At 42.7% G+C, this 11,424-nt stretch overlaps 1 protein-coding gene across 7 annotated transcripts in view; it reads right to left on the reverse strand.

Moving 5' to 3' along the window:
- Positions 1 to 11,424, reverse strand: part of CPEB3 (cytoplasmic polyadenylation element binding protein 3) — a 175,493-nt gene that overhangs the window by 114,087 nt on the left and 49,982 nt on the right. For 5 of the 7 annotated variants that reach the window (XM_019556094.1, XM_019556095.1, XM_019556099.1 and 2 more), the window contains exon 3: positions 3,543 to 3,702. In XM_019556094.1, coding sequence (XP_019411639.1) covers positions 3,543 to 3,702 — 160 coding nt within the window. The remainder of the gene's footprint in view (positions 1 to 3,542; positions 3,703 to 11,424) is intronic. The other 2 variants (XM_019556098.1, XM_019556097.1) reach the window with 1 other exon arrangement.

Below are 11,424 nucleotides of genomic sequence, written 5' to 3' on the forward strand. Positions count from 1 at the left end.
TTCCTGCTTATGCAGGGGGTCGGACTCGATGATCTATTGAGGTCCCTTCCGACCCTAGCATCTATGAATCTATGAGTCCTTCTCCTCTCTGTCCCCTCATTGATCCAGAAGAATTCCCATACTCTTAAATTCTCATCAGTTCTGGCCCTGTAAGTAACAGCAGCCAACAGAAGATCTAACAAACTCCAGCTGGCTAAAACACATTCTATCCTTACCAATTTGGCAACTTGATTGTGTGCAGAAAACAAGACGTTACTAGTGACTGCTGATTCAGGTTTGCTTTTTCTGACAATTTTTCATATACATGTTTTTCATTCAAGTTACAATATTAACGATTACCTACAATAGCCGTTTCATTTGTTATGCTATCTGTGTTACTGAAGTGCCTAGGAATCCTAGTTATGAACCAGAACCAATTGTGCTGGGCTCTGTACAAAAAGAGAAAAAGAATGACCGTCTGTCTCAAATAGCTTCTATAGAAAGACAAAACAGAAACAGACAGGAGATACAATGAGACAGTATCAACCAGCATTTTAAAGCAGTCCCACTGTGAATTCTTTTCCAGGCACTACAACAAAAGAGTTTTAAGGAAGGATGTGAAGGCAAACAAAGATATAGGCTTTGCAGAGGCGTTTACAAATGGGTCTTTTCAAGCATGAGGAACAGGTTGTTTGAAATTCTAGTGTCCCTTTGTTTTCTCCCAAGTAGATGATGAAAATTACTATCACAGGCTAATCTGCAGTAGGAATGCTCAATATTTTGATAATGAACAAAAGATGATATAGGATTTGCACAGGTTGCAAAAGACCTTGAAAGCAAAAGACAAGTATTACGTTGATGCAATAAAGAAGGTGAGAACAGTGGGAGGAATACAAAGGAAAGGGTGTCAAAGCGGCAAGCTAGGACTTTTTTTTTTTTTTTTTTTTTGCAGTAGCACTGATGAATGAGTGGGGCAAGACTACATTTGTGAAGGGGAGGGAGAAGTGTAGGAGGGAGAAGTGTAGGGACAAGTGTTTCTACTTTACAAAAAACATCACATCATGGAGAGGTTAAGCAAAATTGACATAACTTGGATAGAAAAACATGAAGAATCCCGAGTTGAAATGGACACTTAGCTTATGGACTTAGTGACACATAGCATGGTGATTCTGTCCCCAGTGAAGGACAAAGGAAGTAGTGGAGATGCCCTCACAAAAAAGGTTAGGACCTCTTTTAGCAACACTGAGCTTTAATACTGGCTAGTTACGTAAAACATATCAGAGAAGTGGCCTGAAATTTTTATCTTCGACAGAAGGTTGCATGCCTGGAGTAGAGGAAAGAGATGTAGTCAAATTTGTATTTATGATGTGATTACCCAAAGACAAAACATAGAGAAAGAAAAAAGGGAGCAATAACAGAGCCCTACAACTCCCTTACAGAAAGCTGAAAATATATTGAGAAGTTTCACCATAGAAACAATTAAAAAAATTACAAAAAACCAGGAGATCAGTGTCACAGAAACCAACAGAGAACAAAAACATGTCTTGCATCCTCCATGACTGTCAATAGAGCACTGGTTCTTCAATCTGATTTTTACAAGAGCAGTTTTAATAGAATGCAAGGGGCAGAAAATAGCAGAGAGGGTCTGTGGCGGATTTGCTAGGAAAAGCTGCAGATGCTTTCACAGCATTGTACTGATTTGTACAGTATGTCCAATCGGCTTAGAAATGAAAGGAAGGAGGAAGATTAGAACAGTAGGTGGAGATGCAAGTAGGGTCAAGGGGTGGTTGGATAAGACTAACTCCCTATGGACTCAATTCTAGCAACCTTCAAATATCCATTGTTTTAATAAAGTTTTTTTTATAAATCCAGTATTGTTTCATACATAGGCAACAGACATTAAAAACTTGTTTTAAATATTTGGGGAAAAAAAAAAAAATCACTAAAAAAGGTCTGAGATGTCACTAGTAGGCACTAACTTTAACAGCCAAACATAATAGCTATACTAGTTACACTCGCTCACTGGTTGACACTTTGTTTCCTTCTTTTTTTCCTTTTTTTAAATAAAAATGTTCTTATATTTAAATCACTTTTTTAAAAAGGCCTAACAAAAACTAATACTCCTGGTATAACCAAAAGCTTTGGGGTTCTTTTTGCAGGAGCAATGCAGTTCTCAATCCTTCTTCTGCAGTTTCTCTATGTTTTTTTTTTTTTAAGTTTAAATAATATACAAATAATCTTCAACCTGAGATGCATACTTATTTTTCCCCAACATTTCAAGATGCGTTTACCGAGCTATGGTAAAGATATGGGCAGTTTTAGCTATAGAACATATACTTTAAAGGAGCTCCTGATAGTATATACTACAAAGTATGATGGCTAAAACAGGACACTTCAGAGTACTGCCAGAAAGTAAGGGAGGAGGAAGCTGAGGGGACAGAACTCAGTTTTGAAAGGGAGAAAATGGTCTCTGAAAGGGAAAGAGATTATAGGTATGCCATATGTAAAACTACTTCATCAATACCATCGCTATGCAGAAAACATGATTCTTAAATCAAACAAACACATACAGTATTACACATATGCTTCTCAGGTTAGGATGCATCACAGGAAGTCAGACTATTTGTCCATCAAGTCCAAAAACCTGGTAATCTTCCCCAAATAGTGTCCTTATCTCTTTATAACATCTACATCTGTTCTTGGAAATATTTTTAAAACAAATTTGCTCTCTCTCTCTCTCGTTTTTACTATTGTTGCTTCAATCCTGAGCGATATCTAAACAAGAATGTAGCTACTCTCACATTTAACCAGATTAAAGATAGTTGAGTTGGAGCTCAACTGCCATTTATTATTAAATAAAATTGATTAACTTATCCATTCACGCTACATTAGTTTCTTATGTACCACTTCACTTGATAAAACAGATTCACTCCTCCAATCAATATTTCCCAGCACACACCTAACAAAAAACCAAATATATCCACCCCCACCATTTGTGGTTCAATTCAAGCTCACAAGATTAGTTTTAAACTTGTTTATAAGTCTAATGTAGAATCATAGAATCAATGAGTCGGAAGGGACCTAGACAGTTCGAGTCTGACCCCCTGCCATGGGCAGGAATGAGTACTGGGGGTGGGAGTAATAAGCAGGCTAAAGGGGCCATTGCCTATTATTGTAGCATAACTGAGGAATTTAAAAACTAATAATTTTTTACTGGAAAGAAAAAAGTTAACAACTTCTGAACTCTAACTCAGTTTTAAATTTTGAGAAAGTTAAGTCTTCAACTTCTTGCTAAGTGATATTCTACAAAACAAGAGAGAAAAAGCCTCAATAAAAATAATGATTAGTTAATATTGAAACTTCATTGCCATTAATGCATAACAACATAATTATACCCATTTAGACTTCATCAGTTTAAGGTATGAAGCCATGTTTTGTTCTGGTGGGCAAACAGAATTTTAAAATATTTAGCATTTTATTTACTATCAGAAATTTTATAGCAGTTATCAAAAAGCCGATTTGTTTAAACACCAAGCAAGCATGGACATATGAATATTCCTAACCTGTAAAATGATTCCTCCACATTATATCAGCGAAACTCATTGGTGGGCCACTGGGAGGGTAGTGTTTACCTTTCAGAGGCTCATGATCAGTCCTTATCATATCCATTAAGGAATTTTCCAAAGAGTGCAAGTTAAAAGTGTCATAGGGCCTATTCCGGTCCTAGAAGGAAGAAAAACAGGGAAAAAAAGAGGAAAGACTTAATCATCTCCTAACATAAGCACACTTCTCATTGTATTATTTCAGCATGATTTTTACATTCTTTGATGTCACTTTTTAAGATGTATAATAAAATTAGGATAGATTCTTATTTCAGTTTACTATTATTAAACAGATAGCTGGTGCAACTGCTGTAAGGTAAGAAAAATAAACCATAAGTATGGAAGAGATTTTTACCATCCCTCTTTAAACAGAAAGGCAAGTTATCCTTAAAAAAAAAAATAAAAATAACACACAACATTTAATTAGGACTTAGAAACAAGACTCCATTTGGGGTGTGACAGATTAGATGGTTTGGAAGAATACATCTGAAGCCTGAACCATGACATACACATACAGATACCTCTGATGACTCTTAAGATAGCTAGACACTGTAAATAGTGTAAGTGCTTAACCAGAGCACTCCACCCAGAGTAATTATTACCCCTACTGAGAAGAAGGGTATATCACTTTAAGCATGATGCTATGCTAATTCAGCGTTACTCATTTCAGCCCCAAACTTGCTCATTATGTTGCACAGCTATATTCATAAAATTTAGAGATAGTACCTTGGTTTACAGCTTCTTCCTCCATTCCCAGGCAGACTGCTACTCTAAGGCTGGAAACAGGTCTTTGCTGGAGTGCAGTCAGCTGTGCTGCAATACAGCACAGCCAATTGTGCTTTTGGGACATCTCTGGATGTCTCCAGTTGCCATGCCTCTGCTGGGGGTGTGTCTGCAAGCAAAAACCCCTATTTGCAGTTGTGACCCATGTAGGAAAAACCACAAAAATGCCCTGCAGGGAATTCCCCCATAGGCATCATCTGCAAGTGGGTTTCCCCACCTTGCAAGTATTCCCAGAAAGGAATCCCTCTAGAGGGGATTTCCCCATGCATGCCTGTAAGGATGAAGGGAAGAACTTTCACAGGAGTCCCCTGTACGCCACATTTGCAGGCATATGCAGGGAAATCCCTCTGCACACCTACAAGCACAGAGGGGAAGGAACCCCTTTCAGAATTCAGCCTGCTTCCATGCTTGCAAGGAAATCCTCTGCAGAGGGAGGACCCTGCACAGGGTATGTATCTGCAAGTGGGGATCCCCTGCTTATCCTCTGGGGATGTGTGTAGCTAAGCATGGACAAGCAAGGCAGGCACTCACATGGCTGATGCTTTCACAAATTCCCAGCATGTGCAGGACTGGACCCCTCAAGCCCACAGAATTCCTGCCCCAGTAAGGTTACAGAGCCTGGGCAGCCTCATGCTACCTGAGCTTTTCCACCATAAGCAAAACATGTGAGCCACAACAGAAGTGGCCCAATTTAATTAGTAGATGTTTTGGATGAAGAATGCAGGAAAAAGATGACAAAGCTGAGATAGAAATACAAAGCGCCCGAGCGAGGGACTGACAATCGAGGGATGGGGGAGAGGAGGGGAATGCGACTAGGTTACATACGATACAATGTTAGCCAACTAAGCCCGGGGGGGGGGGGTCGCGACGCTGAGAGGGAAAGGAGATAGATGCACATATACCCGTTACAGTGGTCCGCAATGTTGGAGGAAGTGGCTCGGAGAGAGCATCTCAGTCCATAAAGTCCGATCGCAGGGGTCCTCTTCAGGCGGCGGTGTCCTCTGGGTCCGGTCCAGCGGCAGCTCATCTGGAGGGGTCAGTGTACTGGTGGTGGCCCGTGATGTGCTCCACGTAGATGTCACGGGACCAGCGGATGGCATCGGACACCATGAGGCAGCGCATCAGCTTGGTGTAGCGGCGGGAAAAGCGGCAGGCGCGGAGGACCCTCTCATTGCTGGGGTCCCAGGCTCCGAGTGTCCCCACAATGAGTGCGTCCACCGTCATGTTGTAGCCGCGGCCCCTCAGGGTGTCAGCCAGCGGGGCGTACTTCTCCCGCTTGCAAGCCCAGGCATCGGTGAAGGCTTGGCGCTGGTTCTCGAAGGGGATGGTGACGTCCACGATCACGATCTTCTTGGCCTCGTGGTCCATGATGATGATGTCGGGGTGCAGCTGGCTCTCGCAGCCCGGGACGGAGCGGTTCACGGAGATCTCCCCTGCCCCGGCCGGGATGGCCTGCACCAGGCGGTCCTGGACAGCGTTGTGGCGCAGCTGCCAGGCTCTGGCATGCGGCTTGCAGCCGCACAGCACATGGAGGAGGGTCTCTGCCACGTAACTGCACCGTCGGCACCTCTTGTCCCAGTGGCCGAAGAGCACGGCCCCGTTCAGAGGCAGGCAGTTGAGGCGGGCGCGGTGGAGGAAGCGCCAGTCCGCGAAGCGCTTGAAGCTCCCGCTGGGCATGAAGTGGTTGCTAGCGTCCCACTTCGAGGTGACGTCAAAGACCTTGTCCTGGTCAGATCTGGCCCTCAGGTCGCCGGCGTACTTGTTGCGGACGGCGTCCTTCAGGAACCTCTCCAGGAAGGTCCTCGTGCGGGGCGTCAGTGATGCGGTCGGCGTGCGGGGCTGGGCGCAGGCAGACTCCCAGCTCCTGGCGCTCCTCAGTCCAGGTCCAGGTGCAGCCGATGCGGCTCCCGAGGCAGCGCGTGGCATTGTGGGCTCGGCTCCACAAAGAGGCAAAGTCCCCGCCGTCCCAGCTGAACTCGCCCTCCAGTGAGCCGCTGAGGAAGGTGGCCAAGTCTTGTCCGGTGGGCTGCCGCCAGATCCTCTTGCGGGCAGTCTCCTCCAGGATGCCGGCGGCGATGGTACTTACCGTGGTGTCTGGGCAGGTGAGGAGGTGGAAGGCGTGGGTGAGCACCATGATGTCGCAGAGGTCTCCCATGCGGGGCACCTTGGCGCCTCCCTGCCGGTAGGGGATGTGTAGGACCTCGTTGCTGGCCCACAGCGGCAGGTGCAGCCACTTCTTGAGCAGCCACCGGATCTTGGTGTCCGCCTTCTTGAGGGGGGTCTTGGGAACCTTCTGTCTAAGCCACAAGTTTGAGCATCTGTGGCACAACAGAAGGTAGGGACATCTGTTTGCTTTCATATTTTTTTTTAAGGAAGCACAAAGTTGACGTCTGTTTCTCCTCTTAAGTAAGAGAGAAGTAGATTAGAGTTCAGGTAGTTAGCAGGCAGTCTCCCAGGAGGGCACTACGGCTCCCCGTAATATGGTAGAGCCTCTCACAACATAAAGGAAATGCGCAGTGTGCAAGGCAGAGCAAAAAGCAGGCAAGAATAACTTATAGGCTTTAGTACTCCCAGTTCTAAGAAAATTAAAATCACTTACATTTGACAAAAATATCTCTGAGGGTTTTTTCATTTTTTTTGTTCAGATCTCATTATTGTTCAGCCTAAAATCAGCTTGAGATTCTTTGTACAGACCTTTTCTTTTGGGGGATTTCCCCCCCCCCCATCTTAAAAATTAAAAACCCAAATTAAAATGCTTTACTTTTATGAGATCTGGTAATAAATGACCAGTTTTACTTTCAACACCTTAAACATATATTTCCTTAGCAAAAATGTGTCTATAAATTACACTTTCAAACTGAAAGCTTATGCCAAGGACAACAGATGCTGAGATTTAATTTTTCAGAACAACATAGGATTACAGAATTTAGGGAGGACAGCATCATTTACATACTTCACCATTCTAGATACCCACCAGAATTAAACAGGAAAAAGTACTTGGGGGCAGGGAGGGAAGGAGGACAAAGTCAGAAGTTGCTGAAAATATTCCTTTATTACAAATACTGGAGAGAATCTAAGAGGTAAAAAATCCCTATGAGATTTTAGATAGACAATTCTATTCCCTTTAAAAATGCACATTTTTATGCAATAACAATAATAAACACTTAAGGCATACTTAGAAAAAATAAGGGAATAGGATTAAAGTCTTAGAATATTTGAAAGCATGGAAGAACTGACTATGTAAAAAAAATTAATAGGACTAAACTAAGCAAAAAACAGGCTGAGGAAAAAGGAAGAAAGGTCAAACAAATTATGGAACTATTGAATAATTATGGAATAATCTTATGGAAATGCCAGAATCTCTACTGCAAATATTATTGAAACTTCACAGCTAAACAAAGCATGAGACAATTTAGCAACAACAATCCAGTCATAGAATGGATAACCTAATAAGTTCACTCCATTTCTAAATTCTAGAGTTCATTCAATTTAATGCATCAGATACCTCATTCTAGTTGGAAAGTGTTTCACAAACTCAAAATTCATACACTAGTCAAGTTTGTTCACATCATTGCTAATAAACAGGGAAGCAGCAGTGGGTGAGGGAAGATGCATCATTCATTTTTTCTCCTAGTGTGCTGTGCACTTCATTGATTTCAACTACAGAAAATAGAAGTCACCACACTCCACTGTGTAGACTATAAACAGTGTCTGGTTTATACTCAAAACTACAAAGTCTAGATTCCCTTCCAAGCTCTGTTACTTCCAAACCATCAGAGAGCCAAGAACTTAAGTACAAAAGCTTTACCCAAGAGTAGCCACAGCATCTGTAAAAACTATTTTTATTACAACTGCTTTGAACTTTTGGGAGGGATATAAATCTAATAAATAAATATTTAAAGCAAGTTTGTCTAAACGTATGAAGAAAATATTCCTCTAACAAATATTCTTCCATTCTCACATACTGGTTAAGAAAAACAGAAGACATTGAATTAAAAGATGTAATGTTTATGATTTTGCTCAACCACTCACCACCATTTTTCCAGCCTTAAGAACAGATAAAGATATAGGTCAATGAAAAAACTCCCTTGGTAGGAATCTTCACATTCCAAAGGATTCCATGCACCTACAAATCTAGTTGAATTATTTACTTTCAACTGACTCCTAGGATTTTAGGAATTTAGTAACAAGAGAAACAAGAGAATTAACCTCACCTGTTGAGCGTATCTTAACTATGGCATGGTGAGGAGGGCCTGACTACTGATGGGGTGCTGGAGTCACCCCCCACCCAGGCAGTCTTTTTCCATGGAATGCACTAACCTGCAGGAGCCAGGCAGAGCAGCACTGTACCCAGCAATACCTGGAAGGTATGGGGTCAGCAGGTTGGTTCTCCCCCTCATTCTTGGGGCTCTTTGCCACAGCAGTCACACTCCTGTGCCCAGTAGCATTTGGGGGTGCAGGGAGAGTGAATGGAGCACTAGGAACAGCACTCAGGGAGCCTAGCCATGGGGATGCTGCTGCCTGAGCCAAAGCTGCTATAGTGCCACAGTTGCTGCCATCTTCATTGTACAGGGAGCAGCAGCAGGTAAGGCTCACATACCTTCCATTTCTCCCCACAGCTCCTTGCTCTCCAGGGGTCAACATACCCCCTCCTACACCAATCCCAGGCAGTGAAGGATCTATTTTCACCTCTACTGCTGAGCATTTTGTAGCCATCACTAAAGTAGTGCATGAAAAGAATGCATTTCAGCTTGCAGTAAAAAAACCTGTCATACTGAAGCTCATGTGATGTTACCCTTATTTTCAGCATTTAATTCAGACACCATTATTGTCAAGGTCAATGCTGTCCTCCAACCTACAAACAGGAAAGCAGGCATTTATCCTCTGCTATTTAGTCTCTGCTGAACCCACACTTATTTCTTTTCTTCTCTCATCTATCCAATCAAGTAGATTGATAGAAAACTTAATTAAAAGTCAAAGTTTTTCGAAACAATTGCTTTTTGTGAAGCAATAGATTCAAGTTGAGCCCTCTAGGCCATGAACAGGCATTTATAAGGCTAAACATGTCCATGTATGGCTACAAAAAGGATGCAAATAGTCATTTGAGCTGTTTGTAATGCTACAAAGTACAACAAACTTTAATCTCTTTCAAGGAGGAACTTCCCAGGAGGGCTAAATGCTATAGCACTGTATGTAATACCTGGACAGTTATGCAGCTACAGGGGTCTCTAGGACCCCCAGCATCCCAGTCCTCCACTCACCTTCTGTTCCAAGGGAGAGGGAGAGGGAGAGAGAGAGAGAGGGTGATGACTGGTTTCTGGATAGCCTACCCAACCACAAACTGTGAAAACCCTACTGGGTGTTCCCACTACATCTGCCACTTCAGAAGCTCCTGTAAGAGCTGGGGTTCTTAAAGCAGCAGTGGCAATTCCTGCCCCAGGAACTGTGGGGCTGCCTGGTTCCATGGACCAGCTGATCAGCAGAGCTGGACAGCAGGGGCTCTGAGTTGCCCCTACACCCAACAGACCTACAGGGGAGAGGACAAAGCGATCAGGCTCTCCAGAAAGCAGCCCTCTATCCTCCCTGATCAGAGAGCTCAATGGAAGTGACTTTGTATCTTTCCAACCAGGGAACTGCAACATGTACACTCCCAGCGCTATATTTTTGTAGTGCTAAAAAGTGCTGAGACACATTGCACCAAATTAACACCCCCTACAAATAACAAAGACAAAAATGTTGGTTACCGAAGCTGATTGCATAACATGCCAGAAGTTTAAAAACCTGAGCAACTGGCTTCCTTTAATGCATACTTTCTTTAGCTAAAGATATTCTCGACTTTTTGTATTTCTGTATTACGATACATCACTAGCTTGACTCAAAAGAATCTAGGACATAACCACCCCCCACAATCTTATTTTTTTTTTATGGTTTACACACTGGGTAAGGATTACTCAGAAATATTAAAAAGAACACTGGATTTATGAATTAGATAGAAACCTACCAATTATGGTATTATCACCAAGTACCTTTTTTTAGGCAAACTTCAACAATGATATCCCTACTCACCAGTCAAAAGAAGCTGGCCAAAAGACTGGTGAAAAAGGGTAGATTAGTACATTGATTACCAATAGAACACTTGATTTTGAGAACAGATGTGGAGCTTAGCTTAGCTTTTTAAAGACTCTGCATTTATGAATTTATAGATTGTCAATATGACTTTGAAAGTCAGAGTAAAAAAAAAAGTTCAGTTTCAAGTTGGCATACCCCCATGCCAAACACAGCACATGCCTAAAAGAGGAACTGCATCAGTTTCACCCAACTCACCCAGTCTCTTTATAGCTTCCTCACTTCAGTAGGACTTTTGGGTACATTTATCAAATAGCTGGTTGAATCAGCTATTAGATAAAAACACCAAAAAGCCCCACTGAAGCATGCAAGCTATACAAGCACTGAGCAAGCCAAGTCAAAGTCATGCAGGTCCTCTTCTGGTAAAGCCCTTTGCCCACCCCTTACCTCATGTCTGTCAACACCCGATGTGCATGCAAAAGAGAAACTGGCAACCTTTGACATTTCTAGATTTTTGCTTGCTTGACTTTACACAAATAAAGACAATATTAAAAAGCATTTTTAAAGGATGCACTTCCCTGTGTCTCCTCCAGTTTGCTTTTTTAAAAGCATCTTGTAGCACCATACTGACAACCATGTGGCCTTTATATCCACCATATGAGATTTCTGCCTTAGACTAAGAAAGCCTCAGCCCTCTAGGACAGGGGCAGACAATTATTTCAGCTGGAGGGCTGTTTAATGAGTTTCAATGAACTGTTGAGGGCTGCAAGGTAGTCCTGCCCCTTGGTAGATGCCTCACCCCTGGTAGCCATCTTGGGACCAGAAGTCCTGCACCTTACTTGCAACCTTTGCCATCTGAAGTCCCTCCCTTTGCCCCCAGAAGTACTCCTTTTGGGAGAAGCAGCTCACATGCTGGAGTTGCCACATGCTTTTTTGTCCATTTCCAAGATGGCAAACCAAAAAAACAAATCGTATACTGAAAAAAAATATCAAA

Source organism: Crocodylus porosus, unplaced genomic scaffold, assembly GCF_001723895.1.
Source record: "Crocodylus porosus isolate Cpor-Errol unplaced genomic scaffold, CroPor_comp1, whole genome shotgun sequence".
Taxonomy (NCBI): Eukaryota; Metazoa; Chordata; order Crocodylia; family Crocodylidae; genus Crocodylus; species Crocodylus porosus.